Raw genomic sequence first — 21,753 nt, 5'->3', positions numbered from 1 at the left:
CAGATGCCACAAGCATTGAGGGAGCGTGCAATTGGCATGCTGACAGCAGGAATGTCAACCAGATCTGTTGCTCGTGCATTGAATGTTCATTTCTCCACCATAAGCCGTCTCCAAAGGCGTTTCAGAGAATATGGCAGTACATCCAACCGGCCTCACAACCGCAGACCACGTGTAACCACACCAGCCCAGGACCTCCACATCCAGCAGGTTCACCTCCAAGATCGTCTGAGACCAGCCACTCAGACAGCTGCTGAAACAATTGGTTTGCATAACCAAACAATTTCTGCACAAACTGTCAGAAACCGTCTCAGGGAAGCTCAACTGCATGCTCGTCATCCTCATCGGGGTCTTGACCTGACTCCAGCTCGTCGCCGTAACAGACTTGAGTGGGCAAATGCTCACATTCGATGGCGTCTGGCACGTTGGAGAGGTGTTCTCTTCACGGATGAATCTCGGTTTACATTGTTCAGGGCAGATGGCAGACAGCGTGTGTGGCGTCGTGTGGGTGAGCGCTTTGCTGATGTCAATGTTGTGGATCGAGTGGCCCATGGTGGTGGTGGGGTTATGGTATGGGCAGGCATCTGTTATGGACGAAGAACACAGGTGCATTTTATTGATGGCATTTTGAATGCACAGAGATACCGTGATGAGATCCTGAGGCCCATTGTTGTGCCATACATCCATGAACATCACCTCATGTTTCAGCAAGATAATGCACGGCCCCATGTTGCAAGGATCTGTACACAATTCTTGGAAGCTGAAAATGTCCCAGTTCTTGCATGGCCAGCATACTCACTGGACATGTCACCCATTGAGCATGTTTGGGATGTGGGATTTGACCGGCGTATACTACAGCGTGTACCAGTTCCCACTAATATCCAGCAACTTCGCACAGCCATTGAAGAGGAGTGGACCAACATTCCACAGGCCACAATTGACAATCTGATAAACTCTATGCGAAGAAGATGTGTTGCACTGCATGAGGCAAATGGTGGTCACACCAGATACTGACTGGTTCTGAGTCCCCAGACCCCCAATAAAGCAAAAAAATGCACATTTCAGGGTGGCCTTTTATTGTGGACAGTCTAAGGCACACCTGTGCACTAATCATGATGTCAGATCAGCATCTTGATGTGGCACACCTGTGAGGTGGGATGGATTATCTCAGCAAAGCAGAAGTGCTCACTATCACACATTTAGACTGATTTGTGAACAATGTTTGAGAGAAATGGTAATATTGTGTATCTGGAATGAATTTTAGATCTTTAAGTCCATCTCATGAAAAATGGGAGCAAAAACAAAAGTGTTGCGTTTATATTTTTGTTGAGTGTATTTGTGAACGTAGCAGGTGGATAGTTGCGTGCGGTTGGGGCGGCTGTGAACGACGTCAAGGCTGACGCTGCTGCAGCGCCGGCGCTTACCTGACGTCGCTGCATTGTGTATTATCGGTATTATCGGAGCAGATTTGTGATTAGGAGTCTAACATTAAGGTTAAATGAAGCAGCGCTGCTTGTGAACCTGTATCCCTCGTTCACTCCCTCACTCCCCCTTAACACTCCCCCGCACACTCGGTTCCCTGTAGAGAGGGATACCGGTTTACTGGAGTAGCGCAGTAATGGTAAAGGTTACCTGATGTAAGGTAACCGCTCCTAAAGTAGCGGAAGAGCCCAAAACGTAGATGTAGATGGAATGGACGAATTGAGCGAATGAGCTCGGAGAGGAGCAGCAGGAGCTCCTGGCCACCCTGTTGAAGTCATCCAGTAGGAGTAATATGTGAACTGATCCCAAAGCAAGATTCCCAGGAAGTGAAACCTGTGTTTGTCTGTCTTGTGTATATATTCCCAGATGAGAAACCCCGGAGGTTCAGGAGGCGGTGGGATCTGGAACCGGAGCAACGTTTCAAGCGTTGTCGACCTTCATCCTCCTCATCCAGTAGAAGTGTTGAGCACCATGAGAGATAAGTCCCCCAATAACAGAGCTTTGCTTCTGTCACCCAACTCGGAACAGTGATCCCTCCCAAAGCAGTCACCCTGGTGACCCTCAAGTGCATGCTCACCCCCCCTCCCTCACCTCCCTCACCCCTGTGGTTGACTGGAGGTTCTGATCTGTTGGCTACACATGAAGAATATTGGGTACGTGCCTTAATACTTCCAATGCAGCGGTACTAAAAGCGTTGTTTGTTTCTGCGATCTGTAGCGAAGGCCACGGAAACGGACCGGGCCGGTAGCGGCGGAGGCCAGAGAGGTGGGTGCCCGCAGCAGTACGAGACACTGGGCAGCTCCTGGAAACGATGAAGTAGGTTTGGCATTAGCAAGACGATCCCAAGAGAGTGACGTGGAAGCTCATGGCCAACTTGTGTTTTGTGTTTGAATTCCCAGAAGTGAAACGCCAGAGTTGTAGGAGGCTGTTGGATCTCTGACCGGAGCAACGACAGATAAGTGCTCCAATAAGTCGACGAGTGCCGGAGTATTTCCACGTCCTCGGGTCCATGCAATAAACTCCATTTGGATCCAACGAAACTGCATTTGACTCGTACTACATTGGTTCCGGTTGAATAAAGCATCCCATTGGTGTAGACCTTTGTGTTGAACAGTGATTCCTCCAAAAGCAGAATCCCCCCCCCTGACTCTGTCCTGCATGCTCCCTCCCTCCCTCACCTCCCTCACATCTCCCTCCCTCACCCCCTCCCCTCTGGTTGACTGGAGGCTCTGATCTGTTCAGTAAACATGAAGGCTATCCCGGGGGTGTGCTTCAACTATTCCAGTGTAGTGTGATGAAAGTGCAGAATGATATTGAATGGAAGAATGTAGTTAAACCCATGGAAAGGAGTATATGGAAGGCCTCACATTAGGCAGATTATTCCAAGAGGGTGAAATGTAAACTAATGTCCAGTTTGTCTTGTGAATTTTCAGATGTGAAAGAGCAGAGGTGCAGGAGGCTGAAGCAAGTGTGGATACTAAGGTAAAAAGGGAAGGATGGGAAGGTTTGAAAATGTCAATAATGTCCTTGTACTGACCTTGATTTTCCCTGTGCGCTTGTCTCACTGAGCTCTCTGGAGTCAACGGTGGATGGGAAGCTGCAGGGGAATCCCACGGATGTGACCCAAATCCGCGACAGGGAAGTAGCATCCTAAGTCGAGCCCCAAAGAGACTGTAAACCAGCAACCCTGTCCTGCATGCAGCCCCCCCACTTGACTCCCTCACCTCTCTCCCTCACCTCACCCCCCTGGTTTACAAAACGTGAAGGTATGTGCTTTAAGTGTTTGAATGTAGCGGTACTAAAAGTGTCGTCTGTTTGTTTTGATTCTAGTGAACCCTATGGAAACGGCCAGGCCTGCAGCAGTAGGAGCCACTGGGCACGTCTTCCAAATCACAAAGTAGGTTTGACACCTGCAAGATGATCCCCAGAGAGTGAACAGTAAACTGATGCACAACTTGCGTTTGTTTAAATTTCCAGACGCGAAGCGGCCGAAGCAACGGTGCCAGTGTCGTCGTCCTCCAGAGATGGAGTCGATGACGACGGGGAGAAAGATGAGTGCTCCACGAGCTATGGATTAGAAGTGTGCTGGAGTATTTCCACGTCCTCAGTTCCATGCAATAAACTCCATTTGGATCCAATGAAACTGCATTTGACTCGTACTACATTGGTTCCGGTTGAATAAAGCATCCCCATTGGTGTAGCCCTTTGTGTTGAACAGTGACTCCTCCAAAACCAGAATCCCTCTCCCTTCTCCTGCATGCTCCCTCCCTCCCTCCCTCCCTCACCTCCTTCACGTCTCACCCCCTCCCCTCTGGTTGCCTGGAGGCTCCGATCTGTTCGCTAGACACGAAGGCTCTCCCGGGTATGTGCTTTGACTGGTCCAGCGTAGTGCGCTGAGGGTGCAGATTGAGATTGGATGTAAGAACGTAGTGAACGGCATGGAAAGGAGTATATGGAAGGCTTCACATTAGCAAGATGATTCCAAAAGAGTGAAATGTAAACTAATGTCCCAATTTGTTTGTGTTTGTTTGGAAGTCCCAGATGTGAAAGGCCTGAGGTGCAGGAGGCTGAAGCATGAGATGACGATGGTGACGATAAGGTAAAAAGGGAAGGATGGGAAGGTTTGGAAATGTCAATAATGGAGTTGTACTGACCTTTTCTTTCCCCGTCTGCTTGTGTCACTCAGCTCTCTGGGCTCAACAGTGGATGGGAATGTGCTGGAGAATCCCCAGGAAAATCTCTGAGGGAAGTAGCATTGTAATTAGTGTGGAATGAAAATGTAAACCACTAACCCTCTCCTGCATGCCGACCCCCCCCCCCCCCCCCCCCCTCCCCTCCCCCCCTCACCTCACTCCCTCACCTTGTCCCCCTGGTTTACTAAACGTCAAGGTATGTGGTTCCAATGTAGCGGTACTAAAACGTTGCTTTCGATTGCAGCGAAGTCCACGGAAACGGTCCGGCCCAGCTGCGTCAGAGGCCAGAGAGGAGTTTGCCCCCAGCAGTCGGAGCCACTGGACAGCGACCCCAAGACACAAAGTAGGTTCGAGACCTGCAAGATGATTGGAAGCGAGTGAAATAAAAAGTAATGTCGAAATTGTGCTCGTTTCAATTCCCAGATGCGGACCGCTGGATCTTCAGGAGGCTGTTGGATGTGTAACTGGAGCAATGAGAAAGATAAGTCCTCCAATTCCTGTGGCTTAGAATGCGCTGCAGCGTTTCCATGTCCTCGGATCCACGTAACGAACTCCATTCAGATCCAACGCAACTGCATTTGATTAGTGCTCCATTGGTTCCAGTTGAAAAGCATCCCTGTTGTGGTAGACCTTTGTTTTGAACAGTGACTCCTCCTAAACCAGAATCCCTTGACCCTCTCCTGCATCCTCCCTCCCTCACCTCACCTCCTTCACATGTCCCTCCCTCACCCCCTCCCCTCTGGTTGTCTGGAGGCTAGGATCTGTTCACTAAACACGAAGGCTGTCCCGGGTTTGTGCTTTGACTGGTCCAGCGTAGCGCACTGAGAGTGCAGATTGTGGTCGGATGTAGTGAATCGCATGGAACGGAGTATATGGACAGGCTGATATTTGCAAGATTATTTCAAGGGAGTGCAATGTAAACGAATGCACAACTGTTTTTATTGTTGTGTCTTCACAGATGAGAAGCAGCTGGGGGGTTTGGGAGGCTGGTTCCCTTCCCCTCCCCTCTAATGTGCAGTTTGAACTTTGTAAATGTATCTATTGTGAAGAGTCATGGGTGTTGTATAGGGTTGGGTATTGAAAGGGTATATTTCGATACCGGTGCCAAATCGATACTTTCAAAACGGTGCCGGTTCCTAAACGGTATTTAAATCGGTACTTTAAAAGAAAAGAAAACAAGTTTTTATGATGAAATTCCTTTTTTTATTTTTATTTTTGAGGCAAAGGTCAAGAACAAATTGACCAACAATATTTTAATCTAAAAGCTTTCATATACAAATATAAAACAAAACAAAAAAACACATTATTTCTGAGGCAAAGGCCTAGGTCAAATTGACCAACAACAACATATTAACTTAAATGTTCCGTAAGTTATGGTAAAATATAGCCACACTTTAGAGCGTTTTTGTTTCGACATCTTAGGCTCTCTGGCCTGATTCCTGAGCTGACCTCTCATACCCCTTTTCCACCGAGGCATTTTGAGGGCCGGTTCGGAGCCGGTGCCCAATCGCGAACCAGCTCTTCCTGTTTCCACAGACAAAGAGCCGGCTCTGGGCCAGAAAAACTGGTTCGCGATCGGCCCCAACTCTTTGCTGGGCTGGAACTGGGCCCGGCTTACGTTAGGGGCTGGGGGCGGGGTTAACGCTCGAGGCAACGGGGGAAAATACGCCGCTGCGGAGTTTTACTAACGTTACTGTTCCCGGTAAGTTTCACTTTTAAAATGTTTAACCTCGTTGCTAACCAACGACACATTTCTGTTTAGTTTACCAAGCTAGTGATTACGTTCGTAACAGCAGCAACTAGTGGCTTTGCTTCCTCGGGTAATGTAAGCTGACCGGCTAGCTAGCCAGCTAGCGTGATATTGCTAATAACAACGTTAGCATGCCACTTTCTGACTGCCGTTGGCTCACTAAACGTTACCAACTACCAACGTGACTTAACATCTGTGTTTACAGCGTTGTGGACACGTTTGTGATTAAACCGCTGTTCTCTGGTGTGTTTGTAGAGCTGTCGGACATCGGCGATATTGAACGGAGGTCCAACCTGCAGATGACTAAACATCAAACACTCTGATCTATTGATCACACACTGTTCTACACTTTAAAAATGTTTGTGATTTTAGTGTTTTGTGTATTTTATTGTTATTGTATTATTTACCAAAATAAACACTTTTTCTGAAGAGACATGTCTGCTATGCTTGAAATTAGCGCTGCGGGGAAACCTCAGACGTATACAGTGACGTAATGACGTGGCTCTCTGGGCTCTCTGGGCTCTCTAGCCGGTGGAAACGCAAACAGGTTCTCGAACGGTTCGCTAGTTGAACCAACTGCGAACCAGCACGGCACCGGCCCGGCTCTTGAACTAGGTTCGCGTTGGTGGAAAAGGGGTAGTGGTGTGTGCACTGCCGCTGCCTTTTTTGACTGCGAACACCAGAGGGCGCGATTACGCAGCTGCATATTTGGTAATACCGAAATGAGGCACCGAAATTCACATTGTATTTCGGGGTGGTTACTACCGTTGATTTTCGCCCCGAGTACGTACTTGTACCGAGTGTCGGTACCCAACCCTAGTCCTGAATCGCACAAACACACCAACAGTGGATCACAAAAGGGCCAAACACGCGTGTACTCGGCTGCGAGCACGAGGCCCGTTGTGTCATTCAATCACGTGACAAACAAACGCACAAACAGTGGCATCGAATTGAGCTTACACGTATTCAAGTCAAGAAATGTGTGTTTTCAAACTCAGAATCACCTCACATGTCACGCCGTGAAGCCACCGAACAAAGAGCGACGGCTAGAACCACGCCGACGGAGTCCACACATCCTGCGCGCGCGCGGCATGATGCCTTAATTGACTGCCAGGTGCGCCAAGCAGCTCCTACTCACGTGACATGGCGCGTGTGATGAGTGATGACGTAGTAGAATATTCCCGTCCTGGAACCGTTTACGGACATGTCTGTGCTGAAATAGTCACAGACATCGACTCTATTGAAGATGTCAAATGTCAGTACATCACTACAATATCCCGACGCTTCGTTTCCACCCGTTCCCGTGCAACGGCCCCTCCATGTAAAACATTACTAGGACACGCCTCCACCCACGCGCAACGCGGGATTCGAACCGCTGTCGCTCGCACTCACGGGCTGCGCTGCTAACCATCGGACCACTCAAACGATGATGTTGCATTACGTCAGAGCTGTGTGACGGCCGTGGTTAGTCAGTCTGTTAAGATGAATATACATTATAACATTCTCTGGCCTACTTATATTTCTCCATTTTACAAGAATGCATGGATGAATGGATTAATGAATGGATGCATGCATGATTTTCTTTTTGGCATTGTGAATGATGCGTGATGTTTGGGATGTTCTTCGTGGAACACGTGTCGAGTGCTGCTGATGAAGGAATGTTCCGTGTGTTCCCGTGTTCTTCGTGTACGGCGTTCCGTGGAGCTGGACGTCTGCTGTCGATGACAGACGATGAAAAGAGCAGATTCTTGTGATTTCGTCGCCTGCTGGAGGAAAGAATGTGGTTGTGTAACAGTGAAGCTGCTGGGGGAGTGTTGTTACCTGCAGCAGGTGATGACAGGAGGCCATGTGAGGCCCCCCAACTCCCAAACCCACCCAAACCCTGAACCCTGAACACATTATACCGACTCTGGTGAGAGTTTCCAAGGCAATGATGAGGATGATGATGATGACGACGGTGGTGGTGGTGGTGGTAATCGAACTGAATTCATGACCAACTGAAGCTGTTTCCTCGGTTCTGTGGTTGGATGTTTGCTCTTGAAATGCACCCTGGGAGTTCCCATACAGCAACAACACGATGACACCATAGCAAACCCAAACTGCAGCCCTAACAGCCTGTGATTGGACACCTGGCCGGTGACGGTGGGCTGAGATTGGACACCGCGAGGAGGATGATGATGGTGAAGAAGGTCAAGTCCGGCTACTGCTAGTTGTTCGCTCGCACCTCCTCGGCAAAACCCTCGTTCTGTGCATTTGGGGAGGCCTGCGTGGCCTTCTGGGGGTTTCATGCGTGGCGTTTTGGGGGGTTTCCTCATCCATCTCCAGCCCTCACAGGGCTCCTCTTCATGCAGCTCGCCTGGAAAATGAAGCGTCCTCTACTCTGCTCGCCAGGCCCAGTTCGGGTCTCTGGCGGGGGAGGCTGACGGCGTGATGGCTTTGAGCCCCAACAGGCGACATCTGCCAACGCTTCCCACGTCTCGCCAGCAACAGCAGAAGATGTTTTATTAGGGATGAAATCGCAGCGTTAAAGGCACAAACCCATTAATGCATCAATAATTACAACATGATTAATCTAATTCTTTATTTGATACTCTTACTTTTGTGATTTCAATAACATTTTGCATGCTTAGCGTAGCAGCAAAACAGCTATGGCTATAGACAGTTAGCGGTGTCTAACAGTGATTTTAATGTGATTCTACAGTGATTCTACCATGATTCTGATGGTGATTCTAACGTAATTCAATGATGATTCTAACATGATTCTAACAGGATTCTACCGTGATTCTAACATGATTCTGACAGTGATTCTAACAGGATTCTATGGTGATTCTAACATGATTCTGACGGCGATTCTAACAGGATTCTACCGTGATTCTAACATGATTCTGACAGTGATTCTAACAGGATTCAATGATGATTCTAACATGATTCTAACAGGATTCTAACAGGATTCTACCGTGATTCTAACATGATTCTGACAGTGATTCTAACAGGATTCTATGGTGATTCTAACATGATTCTGACGGTGATTCTACAGTGATTCTAACAGGATTCTAACAGGATTCTACCGTGATTCTAACATGATTCTGACAGTGATTCTAACAGGATTCTATGGTGATTCTAACATGATTCTGACGGTGATTCTACAGTGATTCTAACAGGATTCTAACAGGATTCTACCGTGATTCTAACATGATTCTGACAGTGATTCTACAGTGATTCGAACAGGATTCTAACAGGATTCTACCGTGATTCTAACATGATTCTGACAGTGATTCTACAGTGATTCGAACAGGATTCTATGGTGATTCTAACATGATTCTGACGGTGATTCTACAGTGATTCTAACATGATTCTGACAGTGATTCTAACAGGATTCTATGGTGATTCTAACATGATTCTGACGGTGATTCTATGGTGATTCTAACAGGATTCTAACAGGATTCTACCGTGATTCTAACATGATTCTGACAGTGATTCTAACAGGATTCTATGGTGATTCTAACATGATTCTAACAGGATTCTACCATGATTCTAACATGATTCTGACAGTGATTCTACAGTGATTCGAACAGGATTCTAACAGGATTCTACCGTGATTCTAACATGATTCTGACAGTGATTCTACAGTGATTCGAACAGGATTCTATGGTGATTCTAACATGATTCTGACGGTGATTCTACAGTGATTCTAACATGATTCTGCAGTGATTCTGACAGTGATTCTACAGTGATTCTAACAGGATTCTATGGTGATTCTAACATGATTCTGACGGTGATTCTATGGTGATTCTAACAGGATTCTAACAGGATTCTACCGTGATTCTAACATGATTCTGACAGTGATTCTAACAGGATTCTATGGCGATTCTAACATGATTCTGACGGTGATTCTACAGTGATTCTACAGTGATTCTAACAGGATTCTAACAGGATTCTTACGTGATTCTAACATGATTCTGACATGATTCTGACAGTGATTCTGACAGTGATTCTACAGTGATTCTAACAGGATTCTACAGTGATTCTAACAGGATTCTGACGGTGATTCGGTGCAGGCGTGCGGCGAGTGTGAGTGATGATACATTACAACGTTGCTGACATTTTTCCAGTCTGAGCTGCAGACAAAGGAGCTCTGTGCAGCTCTGGCCCGTCGGAGCTACGCCGTCTCATTGGCTGTTCGCAGCTCGGCCAATAGGCTGAAGACGGACGCGCTGAAAAAAGTGTCTGTTAAGTCTGTCAGACAAGTTTCAAATAGAATCCTCCTAAAGTTCATGTTCCTTGATTACATCCATCTAAAGTTCACGTTCCTTTCACTGCAAAAATGGAATTTCAAGAAAGTAAAAAAAGCCTTGTATCAAGAAAATAAGTCTTATTTTTTGTCCAAAAAGAATATTAATCTTGTCAAGCAAGTTTTGCATTAGAAAAAATATCTCATTTTAAGAAAGTATGCCTTACTTTTTCTTGATAAGATATTCCAGCTAATTTTGAGCTAGAATGAACCAGAAAAAGAGTATAAAAATGTTTTACAATCAAACCCAGCGGGGCACCAAGATTATTTGCCTTATTTTAAGAGTAAGACCATTTGCACAACATCTCAATTCAAGAATGCCATGAAACAAGGACAAACGTTTTTATTATTAATATTTTCATTTACAGGACAGTTGCTTGGTGAGATTGAAAACCATATGGGATATTATGCTGCAAACCAGCTGCAACATGATGTTTAGTTGCTATGCTGCTACAATAACTGATGTATTATTATTTTGATAGTGAGGTTCAAATCAAAACTGGCTTTTCAATCTGTTTGATTATGATGGATCTGGAATGCAGAAGTGCCCTTTTTTTTTTTGGATGTTGAATTGAGCAATTGTATTGCAAAGTTAATAAAAAAAATTAACTGGGGCGGTCGGTGGCACAGTCGATAAGGCAGCCGCCCCATGTACGGAGGCTCAGCCGGTGGCGCAGTGGACAAGGCAGCCGCCCCATGTACGGAGATCAGTGGTTCGACTCCCGGCCCGGCAATCTCTTTCGCGCATGTCTTCCCCCTCTATCTCCCCTTTCCACACTGTCTCTCTCATAATAAAAATAAAAAAGGCTTGCATGGCACTACAGCCATAAAAAAAAAAAATAAAAAAAAATAAGAATTAATAATAATAATCTTAAATTAGTAAAGAGACTTAAATTCTAATTTTGAGTAATTTAATCTTGAATTCGTGTTTTTTTCATTGCTTGTTTTAGAAGAATTTGGATTAGTTTAAGATTTTCTGTCTAGTTTAAAGTCTCATTTTAGTCTTTCGGAGCTAAGAAATTTGGGCTTATTTTAAGAATTGCCAAGCAAAAAAAGCTTACCCCATTGGCAGATTTTTTTGCTTGATACAAGATAATTTGATTGAATATGAGAATATTTTACTTCTTTCTAGAAGGGCTGTTTTTGCAGTGTTATTATATTTATCTCATGTTCATGTTCCCATTGACAGGAGGAGGGTGGAAAACATGAAGAAGCAAAAGCAGCCATGAACTTTGACGACCTGAGCAGCAAATGTTGACTTTAGCGAGTCAGAGCTTGTTTGCAGCTGTCGGACTCTTTACTGCCGACTTTAGAACCACATCCACATGAACACCTCCTGTCCCCCCAGGAAACAAGAGAGGACATTTCAGGATAATGTTTCTTCTTCTTCTCCTCCTCCTCCTCCTCCATCTTGGCAGCATTGTATCTGAAGCCACGTGTTGGACCTCCTATCCAGTGTTTTGGTCCCCCCAAACCACCCCCTCCTCCCTCCCACCAACATGTCAGTGGTTTGGCCTCGGCGGCTGTTTTCCCAGCATGCACGTGTGCTGCGAACGGATGTGTTGTGATGCGGGTGGGATTTAGTGTGTGTGTGTGTGTGTGTGTGTGTGTGTGTGTGTGTGTGTGTGTGTGTGTGTGTGTGTGTGTGTGTGTGTGTGTGTGTGTGTGTGTGTGTTTCATTCCTCCCATCATGCTCTGCTCCAGCAGCGAGGCCACCGAGGACGATCCGGTTTCACAAGCTGCTTTGAGCACGTGGACCAGAACCACCACCACCACCACACACACACACACGCACGCACACGCGCGCACACACACACACACACACACACACACACACACACACACACACACACACACACACACACACACACACACACACACGTCTGTTAACAGCTTATCCACATTCCTGCAATCATTGTTTTTCAGCTGCAGATGATTCCGTCCCTTTTCAAGATGTCTTATCATTAGGTTATTGTAGATTAGTATAATAACATTGTAGATTTTCATGCTTTTGTTTCAGCTCGACAAATCTGCATGAATAAACAAGGAGGAGGGGGGAGGAGGAGGACGAGGAGGAGAAGAGGGAGGGTGAGAGGAGGGAGAAGGAAGGTGATGAGGTCGTGCAGGCCCCGCCCCCTCCTGACTCTATACAAGGACCTGATCCGCTGGTCCAGGTCTTCACACTGACGAAGCCCAGCAGCTGAACTCGTCCTCTGAGTCAAGTTGTTCCTCCTCGTTGCTTCTCTTTTCCTCCTTGTCCGGGTGATGGCATCCAACACTGTCCTCCTCCTGATGCTGATGGGAGGGGCGAGCGTCCTCCACAGCGTCCCGGCTCTCAGAGAGCGAGGTGAGTGGTCAGTCTTCCTATCAATAATCAGAGTTAACGTTAATGTCAATCAATGCAGGATCAGAGTTAACATGTCAATAAATCAAGAATCAGAGTTAACAATGAAACAAATAAAAAATCTGATAAATAATAACTAAAGCATAATTTCATGTGTCAAATTAAAAGATTCATGTCATATAGTGAATATCAATAAAATGTTTATTTGTGGAAACAAGAAACTTTTATTCACTACGTTTTAATGAAAGATTCAACAACATCTTCTGTCCTGGTAACGAGGCGTTCGGCTGTTGCATGTTGACGCTGCAGGAAAGTGATAAAATGCAGGTTGTGTTTGTCAGTGTGACGCGGCGACCTGTGCAGACAGGTGTGTTGCTAAGGGGGGCTAATTCATGACACAACATGTGATGATTCTACCTCATTGAGCTTTGAAAGTTACGTAAAACGACTGAGAGGGCGAGAGACAACAACAACAACAACAACAACAACAACTTTAGGTGGGGGGGGGGGGGGGGGCGGAGAGAGAGAGACACCGTCCTCTCTTCTTCTTCTCCTACTCTAATCACCATCCTCCCTTCTTCTCCTCCTCCTCTTATCACCATCCTCTCTTCTTCTCCTCCTCCTCTAATCCCCTCCTCCTCTAATCACCGTCCTCCTCCTCCCCAGCGCGGCGGCAGCACCTGAGGGTCCGGATCAACGCCACCGCCGACACCATCGTGATGACGTTTGTGCGTCCGAGTGCCGACGTGAAGCTGGAAGGTTACATCCTTGGATACGGCAGCAGTGTGTTCTCCAAACAGTTCGTCCAGCTGCCTGACAACGGACAAGTCTACCAGACGGAGATGGGTAGGATGGGGCCCGGGGGTCTGAGAGGGTCTGAGAGGGGCCGTGTCTGGTTAGGGATTCATTCAATCTGGGATTTATTTCACAATGTTTTCCTTTTGTCCTCTCCGACCTCCCGTACTTCTCTGGCAAAGTGTGAGAAGCCGGATTCGGTGGAAAATCGCCTCAAACGTCGGGGGTCAGAGTTCAGTGTTGGAGAGCGACAGCAGTTAGAACGACAGATGTTGGGAACAGATGTTTTCTGTCTCTTACGTCCAGATTCGTGACCGTTAGCTGCGGGATCGGATTGAGTCTTTTCTGGTGGGAACCTTGGAGGTAGCAGGTGGTTCTGATTCTGGTTCTGGAGCTCGGCCAACAATCTTTAGCCCGTCGGGGGACAAGTTATGGCACCTGAGCCGATCTGGCAGTGCGCAGCGTCTCTCTGGAGACTGATCGCTGCGGACCGATCGCTGCAGGCCGACGACGGACCGATCGCTGCGGACGGATCGGGGGGCCGTGCGGGTGGGGCCTGGCGTTAAGCTTCCTGGTTACAAGCTGGCAGCTGCTCAGAGTGGCCGACGACCGCCGCAGTGTTGACGCTTTACATCTGGTGGGTTTGGGATTTTTCAGTAGTTCAGTTTCCTCTGCAGGTTTGAAACTAAACTCTGTTGTTGTTTCACAAAGCAGCCCTTGAACGCACCACGTACATTGAATGAATTGATTAATTGTCACGGCGAGTTGAACCTTCGGGACAAAAGAGAAAGACCCAGACAAAGACTTCCCGCGTCGATGCTTTGATTTGGCTCCTTCCTTAATCCCGTCCGCTTTACCCAGAATGCCCCTCTCTGAAGAAAACGTTAAATATTGAAAAAAGTAAATCGTGTCCAAATTCACCTGAATGCTTTCAGAAGCTGAACCCAAGTACCTGGTGGCCATCCGGCCAATCCCAGCCAACGACGTCAAGAAGCACTGCGCAGGTACGTCCGCCTGGACCTGGTCCACCTGGACTTGGCCCACCGGCTGTCTCGCTGTGTCATCCTTCTGTCCAAGTTCTGTCTTTGCCGTGTCCTTATTCTGTCGCCCGTGTCTCGCCTTGTCCTCGTGGTCTCCTCAGGGACCCTGAACCTGGACGAGCCGCTCCACCTGGTGATCGGCTCCGTAGGCCCGTCGGCTGTGCTGCTGTCCTGGGGGAACCGCCCGAAGACGCCGTACGATGGCAACGTCGTCGACGAGTGTCTGGAAGACGGGTGAGAGGACGACGTTGCGATAACGACACGAGAAATATCAAGGACCCGGAGTCCCGCCCTGAGGAACCCCACGAGTAATAACAATTGCGACCATTCCTTCAGGTTCTACACCATCCGCTACAGGGAGAGGAACAGGAAGTGGATCTACCAGACCTGCCCGACCAGCGACACCGTGGTCGACAACCTCAAACTCGACACGCCGTACGAGTTCAGTGTCCGGTCCAACAAGGGGGACCGTAGCGGGATGTGGAGCAAACCGATGATCCGCAACACCAACGCGGGCAGTAAGGAGTTGACGGTTTTGTGTCTTCGTACTTGGCAGCTAAACAGTAATGTCGAGACAAATACGCTGATGGTATTTTCACGTGATCTTTAGTGTCTTCTTTGTCTCTGTGTTTCACAGACAAAAACACACAGAAACTGCTCAAGCTGCGGAATCCTCTCGCCAAGCCGCTGGTACGCAACCTGCTGCTCGATACCCGCCAGTATCCTATAGAGCCTCTGATTGGACGTTTCTTGAATGCTTGAATACGTTTCTTGTGTTTTCCAGAAACCTCTCGGCCCTCGCGCCCTCTTCCCTCCTCGTCCCGGTGAGTTCGCGTCAGTGGCGGCACTATACGATATTTGTTTTCATCTGTTTTCGTGCATTGTTAAAACCGTTTCATCTTCGCAACGTTTGTTATAAACCCAGAGGTAGCAAAGTAAATATACGATGGACGGCAGCTCGTCCCGCTTCATACGCTGTAACCGGACCGTCGGCGGATCGACCGACATATACAAACGTTTCTCCGTTGGGACGCGGGCCCGTCCTGCTGGCCCTTTAAGATGTGAATTACAACATAAATAAATTAACAAATTGATGTTTGATGAAAAGCTGTTTTAAGGGGTTTATTTTTTCAAAATAACAGGACAAACATGAAGAGTAAATTCAAGGATGAATTAAATATGTTTTTTAGGTTTTCTGTCAATCTGAGATGTAACATTGTTGTGTGATGATTTTGTGTCTTAGCGCTTCACAACAGGACGCGACTTCCTCCTCTGATCCAAACGTCGGCGTTCCCCGGAGCTCCTCGCGCTTCCTTTGGTGATTATCGTTTCCTGTTTCTTCCACACCGACAAAAGTGACCTTCCGTTTCCTCTCGGGACGGACGACGCTTCCGGTCAGGTTTCCGCTAATCTGTGTTTGTTGTCGCAGGTTTCGATAAGCAATACAAGTCATGCGGGTACAACAAGTATTCACACTCACTACCCCAAGAAGCACAGCAAATTAAACCTGCAGTCGCCCCAGAGAAAGGGAACCCTCCACCCGGTGACCCCCTACCTCTAAGCCAATCGCAACCCACCTGCACTGGCACTAAACAGAACTCTGCAAACACTAAATGCCTTATAATAATCCCAAAATAAAAAGCTGAAACAAACTCAAGAAAACAGGTCAAAACCAAAAATCCACTAAATATATCAACACAGGGGCAACAACCGCAGCAGCCGAGCTCCTCCCATCGTGTTCCCGTTCCTGGAGTGGCGAGCTACGTGAGCAAACGTTTATGTGTGATCGACACACCTGTACAGACACCAGAGAGGAACTCCGTGAATAGTTGTGAGGGCCAGTTACGTACCTTTGTATCCCCAAAGTGACAGAGCAAGGCAGCTGCTGATGGCTGCTCACGACCTCCTTTAAAAGGGACCGAGAGGTGATTAAGCATCACCTGGTGCCAATCGCTGATTGCGGGGCGTGACTCGACCAGGAGGAGGAGGCGGGAATTCTACCTGTTGGAACAAACTAACTTCCTGTTGATGAGATCAACTTTGTCTTCAGAGCGTCAGCTGTTTGGTTAGAGACACAAATCCACTTTTCCACTTTTTTTAATTTGATAAATGATCGGTGGACTTGTCTCCCTCCAGTTTATTTTCTTAAAAGGGGTCAAAAGATCTCCCGACTGTACAACTCGCAACCTCCTGATGGTTGTTAAGAGTCTGACGTCTCCCGAAGACGGATATGGGTCTTTAAATGTCTCTCGGGAATCGTCTGGTAGTGGTTCTGGTGTCTGTTCAGGTTTTTCTCTTTCCTTCCTAACACTGACTTTTGTCCCCACAGTAAGGGACAGCCACACCGGGGATTTAACCCTCCTAAACCAGCCTTGTGGTCCAGACCTCGACTGGGTAAAAAGACCTTGATTGTCTTCGTGTCTCGTCGTTACCCCTCCGCTCGTCTCCGCTGCAGCTCACGTTGGTGCTTTTGTCTCCATTCGTTGTGCTTATTAATCCTTTCGTGTCCGTCTGTGTTGTCTTTGCCTTGACTCCAGCTTCTGCAGGTTTTCATCCTTTGGCAGAGACCTGTTGAAATAATCACCAAGGGTGTTGGATGTGAAACTTGATTATTCGATTATTAGACTTGGTGACACAAGTCCAGGAACAGTCTGTGTTGTTCTCTTCTTCTTCGGTGGTTCTGGTGGTGATGTGAATGTGGAAGTGATTGTGTGCGTGTGTGTGTGTGGGGGGGGGTGATGCTGCTTCTGGGGGAGGGGGATGGTGGTGGTTCTGGTGATGGGGTGGTTATAGTGGGATGTTTAAATGTCTGGGTTTCTCTTTGGATGCTGAACTGCAGATATTTTAGTTCTTGAAAAACATTTTTCAAATTGTTGTTTATACAACATATTCGTTTGTATTAGGTTCCAGTAGTTTCGCAAAGATTTCACTGGAGACATTTGAATGTTGAACCATGTCTGCAGAGTTAAAGAGAGAAAGAGATGATGGCATTCATGCTGCTTCCATTGGTCCTTCATGGTTCCTTGTTGGTTCAAGTCTTTATGATAGAAGATCAGCCGTCTAGCTGACGTTTCGTGTTAAAGCAGTCGGGACTCCGTCGTGTTTATGTTTCTGGCTTCGCGTTTATTCCTTTGACTTATGGAGCTGGATGGAGTCCCATATTGGGACAGGAAGAAGGGAGTGTCATTGGCTGCAGGTTTTGGACTTCAGTCTTTGGTGGGGTTTAGAGAACACGTCGGACCTTGTGGAGTTACGTGGGATTGGTCATGTTTTTCAACTCTTTTGGAAACGTGTTTGGAATTGTTCCTCGGGAGGAAGGACCAGATTTACAAAAGACAGGGGAATGCCGACTAAGTCCAGAATCTGTTGAAGCTTCATTTCGACGCAAATAGTTCAGTCAGATGATGTGTAATACTAAACAGTCCGACAGTCCCGGGACTCATCGCAAACACAGATGTGCATACAGCTGCAAATACTGTTGGATCTGTTGTTTTCCAGGGTCACCTGCCCGGCCGTCTGTGTCGATCGACAAGAAACCAAATCTGGTGCGGAAACCTGGAGAACTCGGTGAGAGCTAAAGACCGGTTTGGGAAAACGGAATGATTTCTGGATATTTATGTTCTTTCGATGAGGTTGGTTTACATGTTTTCCATCAGACGAGCTCAACGACTTCAAGCGGACGGACGAGTTGCCGATCCTGAAAGCCAAAGTCCAGCCGGCGACTGCCAAGTCGACCGAACCGGGCCGCAAACAGACTGCGACTGGAGCGCCGACGATGACCGGTAGGTCATCGTTTTCGACCGATATTTACGATCTGTCCTCTGACACGGTGACTCTCAAACTGGTGCCGACCCAGTGAGCTACGACATGTTGATCCCAGGAAACGTGAAGGGATGAGTTAGCGTTGGTCACTGAATCTTTTTGAATTGCTAAAAGTACTTACTTTTTATGTCCGTCAGTTGTCCCGAGAGACTCGACCATGTGTCGAGTTCTTTGGAGTCGCTAAAATCGGTTACCATTTCTGTTTTCAGCAAGTCGACAGGAGAACTGGGAGGACTCGGACCTGTTTAAATCCCAGCCGGCCTCTGACGTCGATGCCTTGGGCAAGAAGCGGTACGTGGGTGAGTTATAAAGCTGGAGCTTGATCCCTCAACCCTGGTAGTGTTGGGGCTTTGCTGACTAACCTCCCACCCTCCTCCCAAAGCACCTCACGTCATCTACCAAACGGGTAAGAAACCAGACGAGCCTTGCTCCATCACCTCCTCTCTCAACTACTTCCCCAAAGATGAACCCGGCGAGGCCAATGTGACGGCGCCACCCAGGTCTCCGCCCACCAATGTCACCGTGGTGACGGTGGAGGGATGCCCATCCTTCGTCATCCTGGACTGGGAGAAAACCGACAACGAGACCACCGGTACCGAGACGTATGCTGAAATGTGTTTTCACGTTTCGGGTTTGGTCCTGTTGATCTGGACTAGTCTTTGTTGTCCTCTCCTCAGAGTACCAAGTCATCTCCACCACTAAAGGACCCGACGGCGAGCAGATTTCCATCCTGACCACCAACAACACACACACCGCTGTGGAAAACCTCAAACCTGAGAGCAGGTAAACCTGAAAACTGATCCTGGTCCAGAGCTTTAGTCAACAAATCAGTGCCAAGACCAGGTCCTACAAAGTTTGGATCGAGTCTCGAGAGAGTCGAAACCGAAAAGACCAGACTAGATGTAGATGTAAGGTATTAGTGTGGAGGCATCTCTTCTTCTTCTTTTGCTGTTTTAAAAGCTGCTTTAAAGTCACTGGAGACCATCGGGACTGTGGACTGGAACCCTATTTCAGTAAATAACGTGATTTTTCCATTTTCTCTGTAGTTATGAGTTTAAGGTGACACCAAAGAACGAGCTGGGTTCAGGTCCTCCTAGTGAACCAGTGTCCTTCAACACAGAGTCTGGTACAGTACCACACTCGCAACATTTAACTCACTTTAAACTACTGTTCCTACTGTTTCTTCGGTGCAAAAACGTGGTCCCAAACGTCTCTTTGCTTTGTTTTCTTCTTCAGCGGATCCTCGAGTGAGCGAGAACGTCTCAGGTACAATGAAATAACCCCGGCGTCGTCGATACATTCCGCTGATCGATACGCTCTGCTGATCGATATACGTTCTGCGGCTCTATCGATATTGTCTGCAGGAAAAGACGCTATCTGGACTCAGTTCCCCTTTAAGACGGACTCGTACTCAGACTGTCACGGTAAACAGTATGTGAAGAGAACCTGGTACCGGAAGTTCGTCGGGGTCCAGTTGTGCAACTCGCTCAGGTACAAAATCTACCTGAGTGACTCGCTCAATGGTGAGTAACCTGTCTGTCGTAATCTGGATCCAGTTCTAACCTGTCTGCCTTTATCTGGACAGACCGGTCTCATCTTTATCTGGACCCGGTTCTGACCCGTCTCCAAATGTTTCGCCCTGCAGGTAAATTCCACAACATCGGCGATCAGACCGGCTTTGGTGAGGATCACTGTCAGTTCGTTGATTCGTTCCTGGACGGAAGAACGGGAAGGCAGCTCCGAGCTGACCGGCTCCCCTCCAGACCTGGTAAAAGTCCTGGTACTGTCCAGACCTGGTAAAGCTGATGTGAAACAAGTCCCATACAAAGTCTTCTTGTTCCTGGTCCAGGTTTCTACAGAGCCGTGCGTCAGGAGCCAGTCCACTTTGGACAGATAGGAGGACACTCCCACGTCAGCTACGTCTCGTGGTACGAGTGTGGGACCCCCATCCCCGGGAAATGGTGAAGAGACCGAGTCGTGGTTGGAGAACCCGAGAAGAGGAACCGTCGGCCAGACTGGGATGGCGACGACTGGAGGGTCCTGAAAGACCTTCGGGACTGGACCTTCTGTTCCATCAGGTTGCCCAGAGCTGTAAAAACATGTCCAGGACACACTGGTCGGGGAACCAGTGAGGAGAGCAGGTTACATATAGCAGACGTGCCTCATCCTCACCGCGTATCCTTATATATATTTGATTTTCTGTACGAGGAAGCTGGCTCCCTGGAAAACTATTTTCATGACGTATTTAAAGGTCTTTGATTGCATCTCACCGTGAGGTCCACCAGGAAGTGATCTTCATCTGTTGTTCATTTCCCGTCCTGCTTGGTGTCATCTTCCCCAGCGGACCAGTAAGACCAGTCCTCTACTGGTGGTTGTGAAGTATCACATACAAGCCGACAGTCCAGGTTCTGCTGGATGTGGAGAACCTTTGATCCGTGTGATAAACTTGCTGCCCAAGACTCCAGACATTAATTTCAACTTTAATAAAACGATACTAATTATATCTTTTCAGTGATATTTAGTTGTGGTCTGCTGATGACCAGGAACCAAAACACTGAGATTCAGACCACCAGCGGTCCAGACTAAACCCTGGCTAGCTTTAGCTTTAGCAGGAGAGTCTTGGTGAGTTTCTGTGGTTTAATGTGTACATTTGACCGAATCCTCACGTCAACACACTAGATGTGTCGGTCCAATCGGCGTCCGGACGCATCTTCGCTTGCAGTTTGCACAACACAAATTTTTTTCGTTCTGTTGTTTCCATGTTTGCACCTCCGTCACCATGGCCTCTTTGCTTCTACTGTTCTGCAGTGTTGTTGTTGCCTCATGCTAACGCAGCTGAGCGCTAAGCTAACGCAGCAGAGTGCTAAGCTAACGGTGCAGTGCGACGGCTAATAACGCCTGTCGCCTATTTGACCAACTCACGTTGAATTTTCAGCATTTTTCTGACCAGATTCAGGGAAGAAGAAATATAACTCTGACTTCCTTTCAACCACAGAGCTAACGGCCATTTGTTTCCATGGCGATCGGGCTAGCTTGCCACCAAACTACGTAACGTGGGCAGAAAACGACATCGCAGAAGTGGCTACGATGATAAAAAAGTTCTGACACACTGAACTATAACTGTACGTTATAAATGTATTATTTATAATCACCTGAAACGAGGCGTTGTCCTGCCGTTCTGGCCCGAGTCCAAACAAAACTCTTTTTTCTTCTAATGTTTTCGTGTGTGACGTCGTTGGGATGAAACCTTGTAAATGAGATGTGAGGATGTTTTTCTACTTGTACATTTTCATGAATAAACAAGTGTTGATGTGTTTTTTAACAATTCAATTTCTTTATTTACGTATTGTAATACATACATCTCTTCAGTAAGTTATTAGCAGAAGCTCTGTGATTGGCTGTTTACTAGAGATATTTTCTTCCTGTTTGACTTCATTCAAACTTCAGGAACTAAGGACAGATTTAAAACATGTAAAATGTGAATGAGGTCTGGTTCTTCTCCGAAACACATTACCCACAACCCCCCACTCCCAGTGTCC

General features: G+C 47.4%; 1 protein-coding gene and 1 long non-coding RNA gene across 2 annotated transcripts; both read left to right on the top strand.

Moving 5' to 3' along the window:
- Positions 1 to 5,249: 5,249 nt before the first annotated feature.
- On the top strand, positions 5,250 to 6,351 carry LOC311009825. Its single transcript, XR_014596695.1, has 2 exons — positions 5,250 to 5,874; positions 6,178 to 6,351. It is a non-coding gene; the product is annotated as an uncharacterized lncRNA (long non-coding RNA).
- A 5,935-nt stretch (positions 6,352 to 12,286) lies between these two features.
- Positions 12,287 to 21,523, top strand: LOC311009834 (target of Nesh-SH3-like). The gene is made up of 18 exons (XM_084004243.1): positions 12,287 to 12,560; positions 13,224 to 13,403; positions 14,288 to 14,356; positions 14,494 to 14,626; positions 14,729 to 14,910; positions 15,030 to 15,082; positions 15,177 to 15,216; positions 15,636 to 15,710; positions 17,891 to 17,959; positions 18,049 to 18,174; positions 18,424 to 18,513; positions 18,597 to 18,806; positions 18,892 to 18,997; positions 19,261 to 19,340; positions 19,451 to 19,480; positions 19,579 to 19,737; positions 19,860 to 19,982; positions 20,064 to 21,523. The coding sequence occupies exons 1-18, from the start codon at positions 12,479 to 12,481 to the stop codon at positions 20,177 to 20,179; spliced, it is 1,923 nt and encodes a 640-aa protein (XP_083860369.1). The 5' UTR covers positions 12,287 to 12,478; the 3' UTR covers positions 20,180 to 21,523.
- The last annotated feature ends 230 nt before the right edge of the window (positions 21,524 to 21,753 follow it).

The sequence above is a fragment of the Eutrigla gurnardus genome (assembly GCF_963514095.1).
Source record: "Eutrigla gurnardus genome assembly, chromosome: 24".
NCBI classification, from domain to species: Eukaryota; Metazoa; Chordata; class Actinopteri; order Perciformes; family Triglidae; genus Eutrigla; species Eutrigla gurnardus.
The sequence above is the reverse complement of the archived record's forward strand: the minus strand, read 5'-3'. Positions and strand labels throughout refer to the sequence as shown.